The 22,626-nt window shown below is 45.1% G+C and overlaps 2 protein-coding genes and 1 pseudogene across 3 annotated transcripts in view; 1 reads left to right on the top strand and 2 right to left on the bottom strand.

Moving 5' to 3' along the window:
- LOC108296249 overlaps window positions 1-2,891 on the bottom strand; it is an 8,424-nt pseudogene extending 5,533 nt beyond the window's left edge. Inside the window, exons 1-2 of the transcript XR_005198358.1 lie at window positions 2,809-2,891; window positions 1,449-1,482 (exon numbers count right to left, since the gene is read on the bottom strand). The product of XR_005198358.1 is annotated as a Y-box-binding protein 1-like (transcript). The remainder of the gene's footprint in view (window positions 1-1,448; window positions 1,483-2,808) is intronic.
- A 3,532-nt stretch (window positions 2,892-6,423) lies between these two features.
- Window positions 6,424-11,528, top strand: LOC108296267 (thyroid hormone responsive). Its single transcript, XM_017518696.2, has 2 exons — window positions 6,424-7,178; window positions 10,848-11,528. Exon 1 carries the CDS (start codon window positions 6,707-6,709, stop codon window positions 7,157-7,159), a length of 453 nt encoding a protein of 150 aa, XP_017374185.1. The 5' UTR covers window positions 6,424-6,706; the 3' UTR covers window positions 7,160-7,178; window positions 10,848-11,528.
- Window positions 11,529-13,300: 1,772 nt separating this feature from the next.
- NDUFC2 (NADH:ubiquinone oxidoreductase subunit C2) lies at window positions 13,301-19,090 on the bottom strand. Its single transcript, XM_017518697.2, has 3 exons — window positions 18,782-19,090; window positions 16,482-16,628; window positions 13,301-13,482 (listed from the first exon to the last, which is right to left on the bottom strand). Exons 1-3 carry the CDS (start codon window positions 18,948-18,950, stop codon window positions 13,433-13,435), a joined length of 366 nt encoding a protein of 121 aa, XP_017374186.1. The 5' UTR covers window positions 18,951-19,090; the 3' UTR covers window positions 13,301-13,432.
- Window positions 19,091-22,626: the final 3,536 nt, after the last annotated feature.

The raw sequence follows: 22,626 nt of genomic DNA, 5'->3' as shown, positions 1-22,626 counted from the left end.
TTTTTTTGTATTTTTAGTAGAGATGAAGTTTCACCATGTTGGCCAGGCTGATCTCAAACTCCTGATCTCATGTGATCTGCCTACCTCAGCCTCCCAAAGTGCTGGGATCACAGGCATAAGCCGCTGCACCCAGATTTTGCTGGAATTTCCGATCTGCAATGGCCTGAGTGGACCACATAACCTGTCAACCCTTGGATGTGGCATCCTTGAGCAGGAAGAACTAAGTCCCTGTGGAACTACTGTCCCACTATATCCCTTGAAGAGACCCTATGTCTCCCCCTTTCTGCCTCCTACCTCCCTCCACTCCTAGAACTTACCTGCATCTAAGCCTGTCCCCTTAGAAACCAGCAGAGTCCTGGCAGCATTTTATCTGGGCCTTCTGTCTGCCCGAGAGACATGGAGGCAGACTGGGTGCATAGCCTGCTAGCTGGGTGACCCTGGCTGTGTGGCCCAGCCCCTCACTCCCTCTCAGCCCTCCTCATGTGCTCTGTGCTCATTCACTCTCACGGCTCTGTTTTTCACCAAATTATTATACTAATTCATTCATTCTCTCCCTTTTTCACCAACACACTCATGTTCTCCCTTCCTCTTTCTGTCATTCCCTCCGGTTCAAGCCCAGGAATGTGTCTGGGAATAGACTTCCCTCAAATGGGATTAAAATACACGCCCAGCCAGGTGCAGTGGCTCACACCTATAATCCCAGCACTTTGGGAGGTTGAAGCAGGTGGATCATTTGAGGTCAGGAGTTCAAGACTAGTCTGGCCAATATGGTGACACCCGTCTCTACTAAAAATACAAAAATTAGCCAGCCATGGTGGCACGTGCCTGTAATCCCAGCTACTTGAGAGGCTGAGGTAGGAGGAGAATCACTTGAACCTGGGAGGCAGAGTTGCAGTGAGCTGAGATCATGCCACTGCACTCTAGCCTGGGCAACAGAGATTCCATTTCAAAAAAAAAAAAAATTAGCCAGGCATGGTGGTGGGTACCATAATTGCAGCAACTTGGGAGGCTGAGGCACAGAATTGCTTGAACCCAGGAGGCAGAAGATGCAGTGAGCCAAGATCACACCACTGCACTTCAGCCTGGGTGACACAGTGAGACTCTGTCTCAAAAAAACCCAAAAACTAAAAAACAAACATACACACAAACACACGCAGAATAACACAGAAAGGTACAAGGACGCTGCTCTCAGGAGTTTGCTAAAGTCTGACCTGGAGAGGAATTAACCAAGGTTGCACTCTCAGTTATCTAGATGGGGTCAGTGAGGCCCAGGGGGCCCAGGTCTGCTCCAGGCCACTGGGAAAAAGAAGCAGGAGGCAGCTACTCTTGGGGCACCCTGGCCTGTCCACCCCCCCAGAGTCAGTGCTCCCAGCCTTGTCCACGCCTGGAACATCATGTTTTCCAGTTCAGAGTTGGTGACCCTGAGTCTAAGGTCAAAATGCAAGAACTAAGGCAGAGAGTAATGCCCATAGGGACCTGGACCTGGAAACAGGAGTTATGCAATCAGGGTTGGAAAGCCTTCCTGTAGAAATCTCCAAACCCCTCACTTGACAGCGTGGATGCTGGAGCCCAGGGAGCCTGCTTGCAAGTGGCCTGGAGGCAGCACTGGAACCCAGTTACAGTCTCCAGCCTTGTGGTCTTTGGCTGTGCCCACTGCTCACCAATCCTGGATGTTTGAATACCAGGGAAGCCTCCCATCTTTTTTTATACAGATGGGGTCTTGCTGTGTTGCCCAGGCTGGTCTCAAACTCCTGGCCTCAAGTGATCTTTCCATGCTGGCCTCCAAAGTAGAAACCCCAGTTTCTTGAGGAGAAAAAAATTCAATAACTTTTCCCCCAATAAAGAACAAAAACAGACAAACCAAAAGTGTTATAGGGCTAGAAATGAATTAATCAGTCTAGGTGCAGTGGCTCACGAACTCTGGGAGGCCAAGGTGGGCGGATCACCTGAGGTCAGGAGTTTGAGACCAGCTTGACCAACATGGTGAAACCCCATCTCTACTAAAAGTACAAAAATTAGCCAGGTGTGGTGGCACATGCCTATAACCCCAGCTCCTCGGGAGGCTGAGGCAGGAGAATCACTTGAACCCAGGAGGCAGAGGTTGCAGTGAGCAGAGACCCTGTCTAAAAATTGGGAGGCTGAGGTGGGTGGATCACCAGGTCAGGAGTTCGAGACCGGCCTGACCAACATGGTGAAACCCTGTCTTTTTTAAAAAACAAAAAAAAGAAAGAAAGAAATGAATTAATCAAATGTTTACCTAAGTAATCTACTAAACTTTTTGTTTTTGAAACCGGGTCCTCCTCTGTCGCGTAGGCTGGAGTGCAGCATCATGATCATGGCTCACTGCAGCCTCCACCTTCTGGGCCCCAGTGATACTCCCACCTCAGCTTCCCAGGTAGCTGGGACCACAGGCACTTGCCACCATGCGTGGCTAGTTTTTTAAAAATTTTTTGTAGAGTTGGGTTTTTGCCACGTTGTCCAGGCTGGTCTCAAACTCCCGGGCTCAAACAATCCACCTACTTTGGCCTCCCAAAGTGCTGGGCTTATAGGCATGAGCCACCATTCCTGGCCAGGTTAAATTATTTAACTTAATATATTAATTTAGAAAAATCACCCTTTTCCATTTGTAGGTTAGGAAACAGTTTTATGCAAATTCTTCACCCTACTGAGTGGCTGAGGTAACGTTGGATTGATACATCTTGCTCATGGTAAAGTAGAGGAAATAATCCTGTGTGATGAAGATTGTCAGGACATGAGTATGGCAAAATCTTTTCTTTCCTGAGTAGTAATTCTAGGAAAAAACCTCACCTTATAGTCAGGCCTGTGAGGTATTTTTGAGCACCTGCCATTATACACAGCTCCTGGGTGGCCACATGTAGCTGTGGCCACATGGGTCCCTTGCCACACCAGAGGCCTCACTTCTGCCTCCCTCCAAGCCAGGGAAGCAATTTTTTTTTTTTTTTTTTTGAGGCAGAGTCTTGCTCTGTCACCCAGGCTAGAGTGCAGTGGCTCCATCTCTGCTCACTGCAACTTCTGCCTCCTGTGTTCAAGTGATTCTCCTGCCTCAGCCTCCCAAGTCTACTGGGACTACAGGCATGTGCCACCATGCCCGGCTAATTTTTTTGTATTTTTACTGGAGATGGGGTTTCATCATCTTGGCCAGGCTAGTCTCAAACTCCTGACCTCAAGTGATCCACCCGCCTTGGCCTCTGAAAGTGATGGGATTACAGGCGTGAGCCACCACACCTGGCCTGGGAATCTATTTTTTAAGTTGATGGGATATTATAAACAAAGACCCTAGAATGTACCAAGAAGTGAATCTGGGCTGAGTGCAATGACTCAGGCCCATAATCCACTGTAATGCACTTCGGGACGCCAAAGTGAGAGGATGGTTTGAGCTCAGGAGTTTGAGACCAGCCTAGGCAATGTAGGGAGACCCTGTCTCTACAAAAATAATCATTTTTAAAACATTAGGGCCAGGTGTGGTGACTGTCATCCCAGCACTTTGGGAGGCCAAAGTGGGTGGATCACTTGAGGTCAGAAGTTCAAGACTAGCCTAGTGAAACCGCATGTCTACTAAAAATACAAAAAATTAGCTGGGCATAGTGGCGGGTGCCTGTTATCCCAACTACTCAGGAGGCTGAGGCAAGGCAATTGCTTGAACCCAGGAGGCGGAGGTTGCAGTGAGCCAAGATTGCGCCAGTGCACTCCAGCCTACATGACAGAGCAAGACTCCATCTCAGAAAAAAAAAAAAAAACAACTAGGCCGGGCACGGTAACTCATGTCTATAATCCTAGCACTTCAGGAGGCGAAGGCGGTTGGATCACGAGGCCAAGACCAGGCTGACCAGTTTGATGAAACCCCATCTCTACTAAAGATACGAAAATAGCCAGGCATGGTGGCATGTGCCTGTAATCCCGGCTACTTGTGAGGCTGAAGCAGAAGAATCATTTGAACCCAGGAGCCAGAGATTGCAGTGAACTGATGTCATGCCACTGCATTCCAGCCTGGGCAACAGACTGAGACTCCATCTCAAAACAAAAACAAAAACAAAACTAGCCAGATGTGGTGGCTGTTTGTGATCCCAGCTACCTTGGAGGTTGAGGTGGGAGAATTGCATGGGCCCAGAAAGTAGAGATTGCGGTGAACTATGAGCATGACATTGCACTCCAGCCTGTGTGACAGAGCCAGACCCTGTCTCAAAAAAAAAAAAAGTAGCAAAACTCATGGTCATCATTCAGTCAATATTTACTGAGCATTTGCAGTGAAGAAATGTAGAATGGCAAGTTCTTGGCATGGAGAAATAAATGAGTGACTCAGGAAGCAGAGTCAGAAGGCAGAAGCCGCTAGAAAGAAGGCAGTACCTGCTTATTTTATTTTATTATTTTATTTTATTATTATTATTTTTTTTGAGACAGAGTCTTGCTCTTCTGCCCAGATTGGACTGCAATGACTTAATGGGAAGGGGTTATGGAGAAGTGGATTTTTCTTTTTCTTTTTCTTTTTTTTGAGATAGGATCTTGCTCTGTCACCCAGGCAGGAGTGTAGTGGTGCCATCACAGTTCACTGCGGCCTTGACCTCCTGGGCTCAAGCAGTCCTCTCACCTCATTCACCTGAGTAACTGAGACTACAGATGTGTGCCATCATGCCCAGCTAATTTTTTTTAATTAATTTTTTTGTAGAGATAGGGTCTCGTATGTTGCCCAGGCTGGTCTCAAACTACTGGGCTCAAGTGATCCTCCTGCCTCAGCTTCCCAAATTACTGGGATTACAGGCATGAGCCACCATGCTAGGCTGGGAGGTGGAATTTTGTTCAATCGAAAGATAATCCTTCTCATAGCTCTGGCTATAGTGGGAGGGAGCAGGGGAGTGAATGATTGTCAGTCGGGAGAGTGCAGAGAGGGCTCCTGCCCTGGGGTAGAGGTGAGGGTGGCTTAGGCGAGACAACACTGAGGCCCTTTTCAGCCACAGGTCCCTTCCCTGTGTTCTCTCCTTCCCTCTCCTCCCCTGCCGGCATGGGAAGTATTCAGCAGATTTCACCGGAGGCAGTGGAGGGGGCAGGTACCTAAGCCAGAACTCAAAAGGTCTTATTCTCCACTTGACTCTGCCACTGACTTGTGCAACTTTGGGCCTTTCCGAAACCAGGCCTTCATTTTCTTAAATATCTAAGAAAAAAATATATAGCAAATGCAGTTTGTAAACGATGACAATATGACTATGCAAAAGATTATTATCTTGCAACACTTGTAAAGTGCATTGTAGCTTGTGGAATAACTGGTTAGATTTGGGTGAAGTCTTAGCAATCATCTAGAATCTGCATAGATAATACATTGGGGATTGGGCTTTGTTGTTTACAAAGCATTTTTTTTTTCTCTCTTTTGGTCCCAATCACTGGTCTGGATTGATACAAAGCATTTTTATTGGTTTCTCTTATTCAATCCTCACAACACCACCTCAAATTTACAGAGGATATGGATCTGGTTAACCTGTATGACTATGTAACCTCATGTCAGTCCAGAGCACTGTCTGGAGGTGGGTAGATGTGGGCCTGGGCTGGAATCCCAGCTCCAATGGGACCTTGAGCAAGTTACTTTAGCTGTCTGCACCTAAATTTCCTCCTTGGCAAAACTAAAATACTTGTGGTTCGTGCCTGTAATTCCAGCACTTTGGGATGCTGACATTGGAGGACTGCTTGAGCCCAAGAGTTCAAAACCAGCCTGGGCAACATAGCAAGACCCCATCTCTACAAAAATTAAATAAATAAAACATTTACAAGAGTTGTGGTGAAGATTAAATGAGATCACTCATGAAGAAGCTCAGTGCAGAACCTGATGTGCAGTAGGTAGTCAATAAATGTTAGCCAGCAACAACAAAAAAACTCAGCTGGGCGTGGTGGCTCACGCCTGTAATTCCAGCACTTTGGGAGGCTGAGGCAGGTAGATCATGAGGTCAGAAGTTCGAGACCAGCCTGACCAACATGGTGAAACCCTGTCTCTACTAAAAATACAAAAATTAGCCAGTTGTAGAGGCATGCACCTGTAATCCCAGCTACTTAGGAGGCTGAAGCAGGAGAATAGCTTGAACTGGGAGGTGGAAGTTGCAGTAAGCCGAGATTGTACCACCGCACTCCAGCCTGGGCAAGAGAGTGAGACTCCGTCTCCAAACAAAAACAAAACAAAACAAAAAAAACTCAGGTAGGAAATTGCAGGACTGAGCTTCTGACTCCAATTTCAGTGTTCCTTGCCCCACATCAAGCTGTTTCACTTCAAATCCTCTCCATTTCACACTGGAGGCACCCCAGTTTGAAGTAGTGAGCTGTGCATTGGAAGGCTGCCCTAAGCAGGCAGCAAAGAGGCAGCTTGGTCTCCAGTGACCTGAAATAATTCTTTACTGCCCTGGGGTCCAGTGTACCAGTTGCCAAAGTGAAAAAGATTCCTTCCAACTGGCCCAGCAAGCTGCCAGAGGAAGAGCTGGGCTCTTGCTGGGGCAGTCATGCAGAGCTGGGATGACAAGCAGAAGGCTGGCAGATCTATCCCTGGGCAGATGGATCACCTGATACAGACGTTGGGGACTGAGCCCTGGGATTGGCCAAAACAGGGCTGTGTTGGCTCAACAGCTGGGCGTTGGCATCCTGTCAATCTGCCAAGAGCCTAGAAATAGTGCAGGGACAGTCTGCTGGGCTCAGTGTGTCAGAAGAAGCAACCATGCAGGTGGTAACCAAGCATTACCCCAAGAACAGCCTGCTGACTGTCATGGACCGGTACTCAGCTGAGGTGCGCAACATGGAGCAGGTGGTAATGATCCCCAGCCTTCTTCGGGACGCACAGCTGAGTGTGCATGGGGGCCCAGCCAAGGCCAGGGCCTCTGATCTCTACACCTACTTCACCATGCTCAAGGCCATTCGCATGGATGTGGACCATGGGCTGCTGCCACGGGAAGAGTGGCAGGCCAAGGTGGCAAGCGGTGAAGCCGAGGAGGCTGAGAATGGAACCGCAGAGACAAAGGAAGTTGCGGATGAGAGTGCCTCAGGAGAGCTGGGGCTGGAAGCCCAGTTCCACCTGCACTTCTCCAGCCTTCATCGCATCCTCACATACCTCACTGAGAAAGCCCAGGAGGTGACAAGGAAATACCAGGAAATGACAGGACAGGTCCAGTAGACCTGGGACGCTAGGGAAGGTAATTGTGGCTATGCTGGTGGGTGTCAAAGTCTACCAAGGGACATTCCAGAAGAGGAGAGGGGGCAGTGGTGCAACCCAGTGGGAGAGGAACAGCCTGGTTCTCAGATAGAGCCACTCGAGTCAGGGTATTGGGACTACAACCTCGGGAGGCCTAAGACTGCATTACTATCCTTCTGATCTCAAATTGGCAATTGCAATGAAGTGATATGGAGACAGAAGGAAAAGTGGCCTGTGAGTGCATACCTCATATGCACATATATGTGTTTGTGCATGTGTGCTTATTAGTATGTGAATGCTTGCAAATGTGTGAACTGAATGAGTGTGTTCTCACCACTGACTTCGTTAGGAATTTGATTAAAGCAGGGCCGGGTGCGGTGGCTCATGCCTGTAATCCCAGCACTTTTGGAGGCTGAGGCAGGTGGATCACCAAGGTCAGGAGTTCGAGACCAGCTTGGCCAACATGGTGAAACCCCGTCTCTACTAAAAATACAAAAATTAGCCGGGCATGGTGGTGGACACCTTTAATCCCAGCTACTTGGGAGGCTAAGGCAGGAGAAGCACTTGAACCCAGGCGGCGGAGTTTGCAGTGTGCAGTGATCACAACATTATACTCTAGCCCAGGAGATAGAGCAAGATTCTGTCTCAAAAAAAAAAAAAAAAAAAAAAAAAAGAATTTGATTAAAGCTATGGACTCTTTCCCCCAAGTTCAGGTAGACAGGCAGATAACTGTACATATAATGTCAGGGGATATCCCATCCACCAAGGCCTGTCCATGAATCCTAAGAATTCCTGATGTCATGTATTAGTAATAGTCTCCATTGAAGCATATAGTAAGTGCCAGCACAACCTCTAAGTGCTTGACATAGAATTTTTCAATCTTCACTATAATCTTAAAAAGATAGGTTTTTTTATTTCCATTTTTCAATTTTCCCCAAAGATGAAGTCTCGCTCTGTTGCCTAGGCTGTACAGTGGTGCAATCTTGACTACCTGCAACCTCCGCTTCCTGGGTTCAAGTGATTCTTGTGCCTCAGTCTCCTGAGTAGCTGAGATTACAGGCATGTGCCACAACGCCCAGCTAGTGTTTGTATTTTTAGTAGAGGTGGGGTTTCACCATGTTAGCGAGGCTGGTCTTGAACTCCTGACCTCAAGTGATCTGCCCACCTTGGCCTCCCAAAGTGCTGGGATTACATGTGTGGGCCACCATGACTGGCCAGGTTTTATTATTTCCATTTTATAAATGAAGAAACTTACCCAAGGCATGTGTATTGATTTAAGTGAACACTGTGAATTCCGTGTGTGTAATAGTGATTCCCAACATTTTTTCAAGTCACAGAACATGGAAAATTATATGGCTCATGGGAATACATAGGTGAGGTTGCTTGCATTACTCCTACAACAGGCTGGGGGTACTCTGACCATACCAGGTTGGAACCCACCAAACAGGAAGCCGAGGGACCACCATCTTGGCACTATAATTCATTCCAGGCACACCCAAATATGCAGGCATGCCTGTTGGGAAGCCCTGTTGTATGTACACATGAATACGTGTTGCAGTCTGAGCCTACATAACTATGCACAGAAGGGCTGTGGTGGTGACTGTGGATAAACAGCAAGCTAAACAAGCAGGTGGTGGCAGAGGGTAGGAGGTGGGAAGGGGCCCAGGCATGGTCACAACTAGGTCACTCGGTCACTAATGGATAAAGACTAGCATTTTTTTTTTTTTTTTTTTTTGAGACGGAGTCTCATTCTGTCACCAGGCTAGAGTGCAGGGGGCGTGATCTTGGCTCACTGCAACCTCTGCCTCCCGGATTCAAGCAATTCTGCCTTAGCCTCCCTAGTAGCTGGGACTACAGATGCATGCCACCACACCCATCTAGTTTTTTGTATATTAGTAGAGACAGGGTTTCACCATGTTGTCCAGGATGGTCTCGATCTCCTGACCTTGGGATCCACCTGCCTCAGCCTCCCAAAGTGCCGGGATTACAGGCATGAGCCACTGTGCCTGGCCAATACTAGTATGAATAGAAGTTGGACCATAGCACCTGCCAGTTTAGATTCTGTGTCACCTGCCAGCCCTGCTTCCAGAAATTAGCCTCATCCATTGTAAACAACATCCATGTCCATTGCTATCTCAAAACTACCTGATGCAGCTATGTAGGACAAGATTCTCATCCCCACTTTACTTCAATTTACTAAGGAAATTGAAGCCTGAGAGGTGAAGTGACTCACCCAAAGTCACTCAGTAAGGAGACAAAAGCGAGACCAGCCTCAACTTTGAGCTGAGTGTGTTCTTTCCAACATACTCACTGTCTGCCATATTGTGTTATCTTCATAATCTGTGTTAAGGCTGCTCTGTAATTATGGGGAATAAACATGGACCCCCAAACACAGAACCTATGGAGAGCTCTACTCCAGGCATTTTCTCAGCAGTTTTCCCTTCTCCCACTTCAAGCCCAAATTGTCAACCTGGACCCTGCCTCCCTTTCCCCTTGAGGCTCCCCGAGGTTCTTCACAGAGGTTCTTCTTGAATTAGACTGGGCTGTGTCAACAGCTCTGGGTTCACATTCTGATTCTATCAATAACGAGCTCTGGGACCTTGGGCAAGCTACTTCACTTCTCTGGATTTCAGCTTCCTCACTCAATAACAGGGGTAGTAAAACTTAAAACTGGCATTTGAATAGCTTTAAGATCACTTTGCATATCCATTACCTAATGGAATTATCATTCCCTTTTGCAGATGAAAAAACAGGAGGCCTGAGAAGTAAAATGAGTCCAAGGTTACTCAGTAAATGGCAGAGCCAAGATGTAAACTCTGATCTAAAAGAATCACCTAATTCTTTTCCTCTACAGTGGTAGATTTTCTGTGTTCCTTAGAGCCTTAGACTTTTGCAGAGTGGGCACAAAGTGGAAACTGGGCATGGCAGAGTGGGTAGAAACCCCGCTCTTTGACTCACCAAATAGCTTCAAAGACCATGGCAGCAATTCTACATCATAATGTTTCAACACACCCTAACCTGATTTTCATTCAGGGGCAGGGTGGTATAGCAACAGTTAAAAATCTGGGCTCTTGTCCTGGCTCTTCCATTGACTTCTGTATTATCCTTCACAACTTTTTTTTTGTGTGTGTGTTTTTTTGAAACAGAGTCTTGCTTTGTTGCCCAGGCTGGAGTGCAGTGGCACAGTCTCAGCTCACTGCAACCTCTGTCTCCCGGATTCAAGCAAGTCTCCTGCCTCAGCCTCCTGAGTAGCTGGTGTTACAGGCGCACACCACTATGCCCAGCTAGTTTGTACTTTAAGTAGAGACAGGGTTTCACCATGTTAGCCAGGCTGGTCTTGAACTCCTGACCTTGTGATCCACCTCCCTCAGCCTCCCAAAGTGCTGGAATTACAGGCAAGAGTCACCATATCCTGCCCTAGACAACTTATCTTACCTTTCTGCATCTCAGTTTCCCTGTTAATAAAATACAGCAGAGAAATCAAATGAGTTACTTCAGCTCTGACAACCTAGGATTCTCCTTACAGTGCTGAGGCACTGCCAGTTTTCTGACAGCAACACCAGCATTGAGATTTTTCATTGCTCTTCCTGCTTCAATGGGCATGTGACAGTATCTTAGTTGTTTGAATTGATACTGACTTGGCTTTTTAAAAATTTTCTGCACTCCACAGATCCCTTCACATGATAGAAGGCAGACTCTGTGATGAGGCCAGTGGAGCAGTTCACTAGCCGATGATGACAGCAGAAAAGCCTAGACCTGCAGCCAGAAGTGAAGACAGCTCAGTTCTCCGGGATGATTCTCTTATCTCCTTCTGAGCACTAATTCCTGGACTCCAGTCACTGGCTCACCTTTAGTCTGTTGCTATTCACTGCTCCCCTCACTCCTCTTACCAGCTTGGGGGGGTGACAAGTGGTTCAAGAGGGACTAGACAGTTACCTGCCCAGTGTGGTATGGTAGGAAGAATGCAGGTGTTGGCATGTGACCAAAATTTACATCCCTCCTCATGGCAGTCATTCAGTATGTGCACTTGGGCAAGTTATTTAACCCAATGGAGCCTAAATTCCCTCATCTATAAAATGGGGATATTATCTACCTCACAAGCTTGTGAAAATTAAACATGATGAATCAAAAGCACTTGGCATGTGAGGGCTAATAAAATAGCCTGATTTTTTTTCTCCCCTGCTCCCCTATGTATTTGCTCTAACCCTTGCTTTTTACTCACCAGAGCTGAGAGGTAGCAGAGTCTCTTGGGATGAATGGTTCACCCTCTTGTACTTGCCAACCACAGATAAGGCCAAGGACAAGTGAACTATAAACCTATTTATTGCAGCAATAAAAAACAAAATCTTGTTTATTTGTACATGTTTATTATTTCTAAAGCACTTTCTCCAACCTAATTTCAGGTTTTATAAGTGGTACTCACGAAGAGAGAGATGAAATTCATCTAATTTTGCCCAGAAACCATCTGCTTATATTTATATGGCCAACTAATTTGAAATCACATATAAAGAAAAATACTTTATCTCCAAAACTTAATATGATTATAAATTCTAAGCTAGAAAACAAAAACTTTTTGGATCAGTGCTTTTTTTTTTTTTTTAGACGGAGTTTTGCTCTTGTTAGCCAGGCTGCAGTGCAATGGCACAATCTCGGCCCACTGCAACCTCCGCCTCCTGGGCTCAAGCAATTCTCTAGCCTCAGCCTCCTGAGTGGCTGGGACTACAGGCGCACGCCACCATGCCCAGCTAATTTTTGTATTTTTAGTAGAGACGGGGTTTCACCATGTTGACCAGGATGGTCTCAATCGCTTGACCTTGTGATCCACCTGCCTCGGCCTCCCAAAGTGCTGGGATTATAGGCGTGAGCCACCGCGCCTGGCCCGTACTTTGTTTTTTTTTGACAGGTCTCTGTCACCCAGGCTGCTGTAGTGTTGCCCAGGCTGCAGTGAACTGCAACACAATCACAGTTAATTGCATCCTCAAACTCCGCCTCAGCCCGAGTAGCTCAGACTACAGGCATGTGCCACCATGCCCGGCTAATTTTTGTATTTTATGTAGAGACAGTATTTTGCCATGTTGCCCACATTGGTCTTGATCTCCTGGGCTCAAGCAATCTACTCTGCCTCAGCCTCTCAAAGTGCTGGGATTGCAGGCATGAGCCATTGCATCAAGCCAAGACAAGCATTTGATAAGCCATAAAAAGTAACCTCATTCCAGTTAGGTGCAGTCCTTGCTTCTAATTGCACCAAGCTCCACTGTAGACAGTGTTAGCTCCTGAGTCCACTTTTTCCAGGATAATCCATCTAGGAGCAAAGACACCTTTGCAGCATAAGATTTCTATTTTCCTTTTCTGAAGTCTCCTTCTTATTTATTTATTTATTTTTTGAGACAGAGTCTCACTTTGTCACCCAGGCTGGAGTGTAGAGGCACAATCTCAGCTCACTGCAACCTCCACCTCCTGGGTTCAAGCTGCTGTTCTGTCTCAGACTCCCAAGTACCTAGGACTACGGGCGCCCACCACCATGCCCGGATAATTTTTGTATTTTTAGGAGAGATGTAGTTTCAACATATTGGCCAGGCTGGTCTCGAATTTCTGACCTCATGATCCACCTGCCTTGGCCTCCCAAATGCTGTGATTACAGGCGTGAGCCACTGAGCCTGGCCAAGTGTCCTCCTTCTAAACCATCTTCTATATCATTACAGACAGAGCTCAGAAATACAAACCACACTGTATGATTTAATATCTATAGGATGAAGTCAAAATTATTTTGCATGAGTCACAGAATTCTCTGTCTCACTCTAAATTCACTTTGCAATAGGACAGAAGCAGGGAAGCCTTTTCTGAAAGGGTCACATATTAATAAGGCTTTGCCAGCCATAGGTCTCTATCACTACTCAATTCTGCTCTTATAGCATGGCAGTCACCATAAACAACATATAAACAAATGAACATGGCTGTTTCAGTAAGACTTTATTGGCAACGGGCCAGATTTGGCCCATAGGCTGTAGTCCGCTAACTCTAAATTAGAACTCAACCTCATTTTAAAATCTTTCAGATGGGTGAATGGAAACTGACCATTCTCTGATGAATTGTTTTTCTTACAACAATAAAGAGTCAGAGTACTCATGGTAACTATTTTAATTACAAGGTGTCAACATACAGATTAGCATAAACTTCAACTGTCATTGGAAACATGTTCCATCAAATTCAGAAACAGCAGTTATCAGTGAAACTGGAGCAAGCATTTTGAAGACTTCAACGTACTGGATGGAATTTTTCAAAAAGTTCACCATACGTTTTCTTCTCTAAAAAAGGAAAGATCATAAAAGACATATTTTTATTTTTTTATTTAATATATATTTTTTTGAGACAGGGTTTCACCATGTTGGTCAGACAGGGTCGAACTCCTGACCTCAGGTAATCCACCTGCCTCGGCCTCCCAAAGTGCTGGGATTACCGGCGTGAGCCACCGCGCCCAGCCCAAAGGATATATTTTTTAATTGTTTTAAAAATTGTATTACCTAAAGGAAAATTAACACTCAGTAATCTTACTGATTGAAATCCTGCTATGGTCTGAATGTTCATATCCTCCCAAAGTTCGTAAGTTGAAATGTAACCCCTAAGGCAATGATATTAAGAGGCTGGGACTTTGGGATGTGATTAGGTCATGAAGGCTATGTTCTCATGAATGGGATCAGTGCCCTTATAAAAGAGACTTAGGGGAGCTTGTTTGCCTTTTCTACCATGTGAGGACACAGCAAGAGAGCATCATCTATGAAACACAAAGTGGGCCCTCAGCAGACACTGACTGTGCTGGCACCCTGATCTTGGACTTCCCAGCCTCCAGAATTGTAAGCAATAAATTTCTATTATTTATATATTACCCAGTCTATTCTACAATTGTATAGGTAGCAGGAAAAAAAAAAATAATTTTTAAAAGTTACCCAGTCTATGCATTTGGTTATAGGCCAAATGGACTAAGACAAACCCTTAAGAATTTCCTTATTTTCTTGTCCTCAACTATGGCTTGGCAATCACTGAAAGATTTTCTTTCATCGAATGAAGAATAACTTTGGAGGAATCTGTGATGACAACTAGACAGCTGCTAAGAAGGACCAGGTGCTGCCAGGAGTATCTTGAATGAAGAGGTGAAGGAAGAAATAAACACAGAGAGGCATGCGTCAGCTAGGAGAGGCCAGCAGCCAATGTGGTCAAGCTATCCGGGTTCCCACTGTCTGTGCATGAGGCTCTTGGCACAACTGCCAAGTCTGCAGCTCAGAAACAGAATGAAGCCTGCAGTTATACACACTCCTGCACACACAGGGAACTTGTGGAACTATCTCTAGGCAAAGAGCCAGAGGTCTGGGACTGAAGACTGCTCAGCCACTGGGTCTCATTCCTACTAATCAATATATCCAAGATGACTTCCAGTTCTAACACTTAACAGTTCTGAGAATTATGCATTCCTGATACATCCACTATTCACAGTTTTGTGCTAGTCTTTAAGCTCTTCTTTGGCAAAAAAAAAAAAAAAAAAAAAAGCCATATCTTTCTGATCTACCATAAATATCACATATGTGACTGATGCCTGTGGAATATTAAAGAGTAATGAAAATTTTAGAGCTAAATAAGACCTTAGAGATCATTCAGTCTAATGAAATTTAAATGTTATTTATATCACACATTTACATTAATCAAAAAATCTTTTTTTTTTTTTTTTTAAGACAGGGTCTCTTGCTTGGTCACCTATGCTGGAATGCAGTGGGGTGATTGCGGCTCATGGCAGCCTTGACCTCCCAGGCTCAAGTAATTTTCTTGCCTCAGCCTCCCAAGTAGCTGGCACTACCACACCCAACTAGTTTTTAACATTTTTTTTGGAGAGATGAGGTCTCACCATGTTGGTGAGGCTAGGGAAAATCTATTTATACATTTACAAGTTCAAATTTTTTCTATACTCATTCATTTACACATTTAATATGGATGTGTGTGCCAAACTGCTGGGGAGACAAAAAAAAAAAACCTGTCCTAGTAAATTAAACTGCCAACTTACAAAGACTCATATATGTATACATCTGTGTCATATGTGTGTAAAACACAGGTGAGAAAAGTCATATTACAATTATTAATAGATTCATAGCAGGATAGAGATACAGCATGCTGAGGGAATGCCTGACTCTAGCTGGGTGAAGGCTTCACTGAGATAATAAAAGCAGAAATTTGCTAGGTAGATGGGGTGGCAACAGGGGCAAGAGGAATAACGTAGCAGGAAGAAGGTATAACATGTACAAAGCAATACAGGACAGGCTCAGGACAAAGCATTTCACCAGGCAAATGATGAGGGATGAGAAAGTGTTCCATACGGTTCAGATCCACTATTATGCATAAGTGCCTGCTATGTGTAGGCTCTGTGCGAGAGGCTGGGGAAATAAAGGCAAAGCTACAGCCCATGAAGAACACAGACATGTGTATATCATATGGTAGACAGGGATGTGGGTAAAGTGTTTCTACCAGAGGACAGGCAATTAGTGAAGCCAGAGGAAATAAGCCATCTAAGGAGCCTGAATTTTATCCACTAGGCAATGGATGACTATTTTAAACAGATGTGATCAGATTTGCTGTCACTGGAAATAAGACCAAAGCAAGAAGTGAGTTAAGAGGCAAGTGCAACAATCCAAGCAAGAGATTATCAAGGCCTGAACCAGGGTAGTGGTATTGGGAGAGGAGAGTTCAAAGTTGAGAAATATTTAGGAAGCAGAACTGATAAGACATGATGACTAATGGGAAGTGAAAGAGGAAGACTTGATGATTCACAGGCTTCTGGCTTGAGCATCCAGGTGGACAGCAGTGCCACTCCCTGAAGCAGGACAGAGGAGCAGGAGGTTTGGGAAGGCAGAGGGGACATGAATTTTGTTGCTGTCCAAAGGACACAGAGGAAGTCAGGCAGAAAGTGGACATATTAATTCAAGAGAATTTTGGTCTATAGACTAAGATGTGGAAGTCAACAGAATTTAGAAGTTACCTAAAGCCATAGACATGGATAAGAGTAACCAGGGAAAATAATAATACAGTAAACACAGATTCTCTACAATTAACTTGAAATACCTTTTTCTTTTCTTTTCCTTTTTTTTTTTTAAATAAAGATGGGGCTTCACCATGTTGGTCAGGCTGGTCTTGAACTCCTGACCTCAGGTGATCCACCCGCCTTGGCCTCCAAAGTGTTTGGATTACAGGCATAAGCCACCACGCCTGGCCTCTTTTTTTTTTTTTTTTTTTTTTTCCATAACATGGAGTATGAGAGAAATACCTTTTTCTTCAGGAAAATCCTCTGGATGTAATTTTATATACTCAAACATGTCACGATCCCTCACAGCACATACGTAGTCATGACGTTTTACAAGAAAATATCCAGCAAAATAAAAGGCTGTAATATATAGAAGCTGGCGATGCAAACCTGAAATTCAAATGACAAATTCCGGAGAAAGCAAAAATTAGTCAATGTATTAAGAGTTACATTTTTGGCTGGATGCAGTGTGGCTCACACCTGTAACTCCAGCACTTTGGGAGGCTGAGGCAGGCGGATCATCTGAGGTCAGGAGTTTGAGACCAGCCTGGCCAACATGGTGAAACCCCGTCTCTACTAAAAATACAAAAATTAGCCGGGGGTGGTGGCAGGCATCTGTAGTCCCAGCTACTCGGGAGGCTGAGGCAGGGGAATCACTAGAACCCAGGAGGCAGTGGTTGCAGTGAGCCAAGATCGTGCCACTGCACTCCAGCCAAGGCAACAGAGCAAGACTCCTTCTCAAAAAAAAAAAAAAAAAGTTACATTTTTACATTTCAGATACATAATCTGTTGTTATATTTTTTTTTTTTTTTTTGAGACAGAGTCTCACTCTGTTACCCGGGCTGGAGTGCAGGGCTGTGATTTTGGCTCACTGCAACCTCTGCCTCCCGGGTTCAAGGGATTGTTCTGCCTCAGCCTCTTGAGTAGCTGGGATTACAGGCACTCACCACCACACCCGGCTGTTTTTTCTATTTTTAGTAGAGACAGGGTTTCACCATGTTTACCAGGGTGGTCTCGCCTTCCTCGGCCTCTCCAAGTGCTGGCATTACAGGTGCGAGCCACTGTGCCCGGCCTGTTATGGCATTTCTTTAAAAAAAGGGGAGGGGGCGGTACTAAGGTGATTGTTATCAGAATAGTCAGTCTCTGATAGGAGGCCTGTGACATATTACTAAGTACAGTACACTTATTTAGAGCCTCCTATTCAAACTGTGGTCCTCAGACCACCAGCAGCAATGTTTGAGAGCTTGATAATAACATCAAGCTCCTCCCCAGATCTCATGAATCAGAATCCGCATTTTTCTTTTTTTTAATTTTTGAGGCAGGGTCTCACTCTGTTGCCCAGGCTGGAATGCAATGGTGCAATCTCGGCTCACTGCAACCTCTGCCTTCCAGGCTCCTGCCTCAGCCTCCCTCAGCCTGGGACCACAGGAGTGCACCACCAGGCCCAGCTAACTTTTTTTTTTTGTAGAGATGGGCTTTTTCCCTGTTGCCCAGGATGGTATCGCACTCTTGAGCTCAAGCGATCCACCCGCCACGGCCTCCCAAAGCGCTGGGATTACAGGTGTGAGCCACTGCGCCTGGCCCAGAATCCAAATTTTAACAAGACTCCTATGCTATTCATATACACATTAACTTTGAGAAGCACTGGTTTCCAATATCCACTTAGAGGTCTTAAAAAAAAAAAAAACTCTGCTACTTAATAGCCATATGACCTTGGGTAAGCTGCTGTTGATCTGTTAGGCTCAGTTTCCTCGTCATGAATAATACATCCCTATAAAGTGTTTTAAGGCCTAAATGCTATCAATAATGCCCATAGTGTGAGTGGTGCATGACATGGAGTCATGGCTCATTTGTGCACACAGCACAACACGAACTGAAGAGAGTAGTCCCAGGTCCTTCACAGACTCAGTTCCCGCTTCACTGTGTCATACGGTAATTGCCCCCATAAACTGCATACCTCGACATACCTCAGCTTTCCGTTCAAACTGCTCTCTGTAACCCTAATGTGACAGGCAAGCAGTCCAAACCAACGCCATTTTGGCCCCTGCATCATTTTAAGAAAAACTAAGACTTGTAATAAGTAACTAAGTTCTGTAATCTCCACATTACTCAGACAATGTGTAAACTAACGCTTATCTTGACTTCTGTGAACCACTTAAGTAACAATAGGAATGTCCAAAGCCCCTCACCCTAACCCCCGCCAGGACTTGACACCCTACTTTCGGGGCCACGGGTTGGGGAGACGCGAGTGCTCCGTGGCCGCAGGCAATAAAGACCCTGTAATTTAGCCTAGTCTTTGTCTCAGTGGTGATTTCGCGCTCCCTCCGTTACAACTGCACCTAAGTTTCTTCACGTGCCAAGTAACACTCTGGCTCTGCTCGATTCTGAAGAGCTAACCAGGCACGGACAGCCTGAGAAGGCGAGCTGGGGCCAAGTAAGCAAAAAGGCACCAAAAAGCAGAGCACCTCAGGAGGGAGTACGGCAGGGCCGGTCTGCAGCTTTGCGAACCCCCTCCCAGCCGATTCCGCCAGCGCAGCCCTCACCCGACTTCAGGATCGGCCTCCGGTAGATGTAGTTGTCAAGCAGGCCGGAGCAGTAGCCCAAGAAGCCTAAGTAGAGGATACGCGGGTCGGTCAGGTTGGGCGGGGGCAGGCTCCGGGACTCATCCGGCAGAAACCTTAAAGGCTCTCGGTTCTCCCGCGTGTATAACATGGTGACGCAGTTCTCACTTGAGGCCTAGCGTTAGACCACGAACTACAAGGAAAACCAGCACCACCACGGCGCGGGCCTACGCAGTCAGCTTTGTCCTCTGCGCGCCGGCCTCAAGGTCCCGGCGCAGCGCGGTGCAGCGCCCAAACACCTCCCGGCGCGTATGCTGCCGCCGGAACCCGGCATGCAAAGTTCCGCGCTACTAGATGTCACTTACTCGGCCGCCAGCGCGAATTCGCCTGTGGGAGTGGGCTTCGCGGGCCTGGTAACGCGGAGTCGAGGAGTACGCCAGACTAGCCAAAGTGGGCGAAGACTGTAAGACACTGATTTTCTTTTCGCAGAACTTCCCCACCCAGAATTGCCTATCCCTCCCCTGCCCTTTGTGCATAGGTTTATCTTTTTATCCAACATCCAGAAATGGGCATGATGCATAGTTTTGAGAAACGTAATTAATTGAAGTTCCATAGAAGCTAGTTTTCGTTTTCTGAGGATTCAGTCGTTCATTCGCACAGACACACCCTCCAAAGCCTAAAATTAAAGTCTGGTCAGCAACGAATTTAGAGAAGCCCAGGACTAGATCATTTTATTCTATTCTTGAAATTCAGATTCGGAGGCAGCACCCTAAAATGTTTCACCTCTGAGTCTTCAGGTCCTTGCACATGGTTGAGGGAGGAGGTGTTCCCTAAAGGTTTTAGTAATGAGGCCGGGTGCGACTGCTCACCCATGTAATCCCAGCACTTTGGGAGGCCGAGGCCGACGGATGACCTGAAGGTCAGGAGTTCTAAGACCCAGCTTAGCCAACATGGTGAAATCCCATCTCTACGAAAAATACAAAAACTTAGCCGGTCGTGGTGGCGTGTGCCTGTAGTCCCAGCTACTCCAGAGGCTGAGGCAGAAGAGTCAACTACTCGGTGCAAGGTTCTTTGAACTGGCCGCACCATAGACCATACCCTAGTTGAGCCATGGCGACCCCCCTGACCCGCAAGTACACTTCTGGATGGCCTCCTGGAGCCAAAGTCTGAAGAAGAAAAAATGGCTAGTTCTGCCATTGTTCTTGCCTCAACCATTCCTAGCCAACATGGTGAAACCCTGTCTCTACTAAAAATACAAAAATTAGCTGGGTGTGGTGGCGTTCACCTGTAGCCCCAGCTACTCGGGAGGCTGAGACAGGAGAATCACTTGATCCTAGGAGGTCGAGGTTGTGGTGACCCGAGATTGGGCCACTGCACTCCAGTCTGGGGAAAGAGGGAGACAATGTCTCAAAATAAAAATAAATAAATAGGCCGGGCGCGGTGGTTCACCTTAACCTCTCAAAGTGCTGGGATTACAGGCATGAGCTATTGCATCCAACCTTGTTTTTTTGTTTTGTTTTGTTTTGAAGGAAATTTAAGATACAAAAAATTACAAAGAACAATACAACAAATACTCATATTCAACTACACAGATTTAACAACTTTGAATTTTGTCATATTTTTCAGCCCCCTCCTCTTTTATTTTAAAGGAAATAAGACTCTACAGATACAATAAAGTTCCCTTTCCCTTCTTTCCTGGAGACAACCACAATTGTGAGTTTACTGTGGATATTTCCAGTCCATTTTTTATAATTTTACATATATTTAGTATTGTGTCATATGTGCCTTTTAAAAATCTAAATATTGTGATTCATTGTTTCTGTTTTTCTCTTGGTTTTTCATTCCATGTAAAATTTTTGAGATCTATCCATGATAATACATAAAGATTGGCAGTCACCTATAATCCCAGCTACTCAGGAGTCTGAGGCAGGAGAATAGCTTGAACCCGGGAGGCTGAGGTTGCATTGCACTTTAGCCTGGGCGACAAAAGCAAGACTCTGTCTCAAAAAAAAAACAACAAAAAAACTTCATTTATACTGATTAATGGCTACTCATACTGATTAACGGCTATCATCAAAAAAGATTCATCCTTTTTGACTACTATATAATATTCCATTACATAAATATGTCACATTTTATTCATCCATTATTCTGTTGGTGAGTATTTAGGTTGTTTTCAATTATTTTATGTGTACCTAATTTTACACCCTTGCCTCTTAGGTCTAGAGAAACTTTTGCACATGGGTACTAATACTAGGAGATATGTACAAAAATATTCCTGGAAGTAATAGCCATTTGTAATACTTCAAAACTGGAAACATCTTCAATGTCCAATAAGAACAGAATAGAAAATAAATTGTGGCATTTTGATAAAAATGAATAGCCATTAATCAGTATGAATGAATTTTTTTTGAGACAGAGTCTTGCTTTTGTCACCCAGGCTAAAGTGCAGTAATGTGATATCAGCTCACTGCAATCTCAGCCTCCCGGGTTCAAGCTATTCTCTTGCCTCAGACTCCTGAGTAGCTGGGATTACAGGCGACCGCCACCACACCCAGCTAAACTTTTAGTAGATACAGGGTTTTGCCATGTTGGGCAGTCTGGTCTTGAACTCCTGACGTCAGGTGATCCACCCACCTTGGCCTCCCAAAGTGCTGGGATTACAGGCATGAGCCACTGCGCCTGGCTGAACCCAGGAGGCGGAGGTTGTGGTGAGCCGAGATTGCGCCATTGCACTCCAGCCTGGGTAACAAGAGCAAAACTCCGTCTCAAAAAAAATAATAAATTAAATAAATAAATAAAGCATTAAATTTTTATTGTGGTAAAAAAACAGAACATTAAATTTACCATCTGGGCTATGTTTAAGCATATAGTTTGGGGCCAGGCATGGTGGCTCATGGCTGTAATCCCAAAACTTTGGGAGGCCGAGAGCAGAGGATCACTTTAGCCAAAGAGTTTGAGACAAGTTTGGTAGAGACATGATAAAACCAGGTCTCTACCAAAAAAATACAAAATAATTAGCTGGGCATGGAGTGTGCACCTGTAGCCCCAGCTACTCAGGAGGCTGAGGTCAGAGAATCATTTGAGCCTGAGAAGTGGAGGTTGCAGTGAGCAGAGATTATGCCACTACACTCCCTTCTGGCCAACAGAGCCAGACCTTGTCTCCAGAAAAAAAAAAAGAAAAGAACAAAAACCACTACCATATACCACACAGTTTGGTAGTGTTAGGTATATTCACTTTGTTGTATAAAAGATCTCTAGAACTTTTTATCTTGCAGAACTGCAACTTTTTTCTGATTAAACACTAATTCAACCTTTCCTCTCCCCCGGCCCTTGGCAACCACTTTTCACTTTCTGTTCCTATGATTTTGACTATTTTAGACACCTCACATAAGTTGAATCATACAGTATTTTTCCTCTTGTGACTGGCTTATTTTACTTACCTTAATGTCCTCAAGGTTCATCCAGGTTGTAGCTTGTGACAAGATTTCCTTCATTTTTAAGGCTGAATAATATTCCATTGTATGTATATACCACATTTTGTTTATCCATTCATCTATTGATGAACATTTGGATTTCTTTCGCCTTTTGGCTATTGTAAATAATGCTGCAACGAATGTAGGTGTGCAAATGTCTCTTCAAGATCTTGCTTTGAACTCTTTTGGTTATATACACAGAAGTGGGATTGCTGGATCATAATGTAATACTATTTTTAATTTTTTGAGGAACCTTCATAGTGTTCTCCATAATAGCTACACCATTTTATTTATTTATTTATTGGTTTTTTTTTTTTTTTTTTTTTTTTTTTTTTTTTTTTTTTTTTTTTT

The sequence above is a fragment of the Cebus imitator genome, unplaced genomic scaffold (genome assembly GCF_001604975.1).
Source record: "Cebus imitator isolate Cc_AM_T3 unplaced genomic scaffold, Cebus_imitator-1.0 Scaffold698, whole genome shotgun sequence".
Classification (NCBI taxonomy): domain Eukaryota; kingdom Metazoa; phylum Chordata; class Mammalia; order Primates; family Cebidae; genus Cebus; species Cebus imitator.
Note: the sequence above shows the minus strand (reverse complement) of the source record. Positions and strands in the feature narration are given on the sequence as shown.

Coding starts and splice junctions, on each gene's coding strand:
- LOC108296267 (XM_017518696.2), top strand. CDS start 6,707: ATGCAGGTGGTAACCAAGCATTACCCCAAGAACAGCCTGCTGACTGTC.
- NDUFC2 (XM_017518697.2), bottom strand. CDS start 18,950: ATGTTATACACGCGGGAGAACCGAGAGCCTTTAAGGTTTCTGCCGGAT. Junction 16,629..18,781: donor GAGGCCGATCCTGAAGTCGG/GTGAGGGCTGCG, acceptor TTTGAATTTCAG/GTTTGCATCGCCAGCTTCTA. Junction 13,483..16,481: donor GGATTTTCCTGAAGAAAAAG/GTATTTCTCTCA, acceptor TTCCTTTTTTAG/AGAAGAAAACGTATGGTGAA.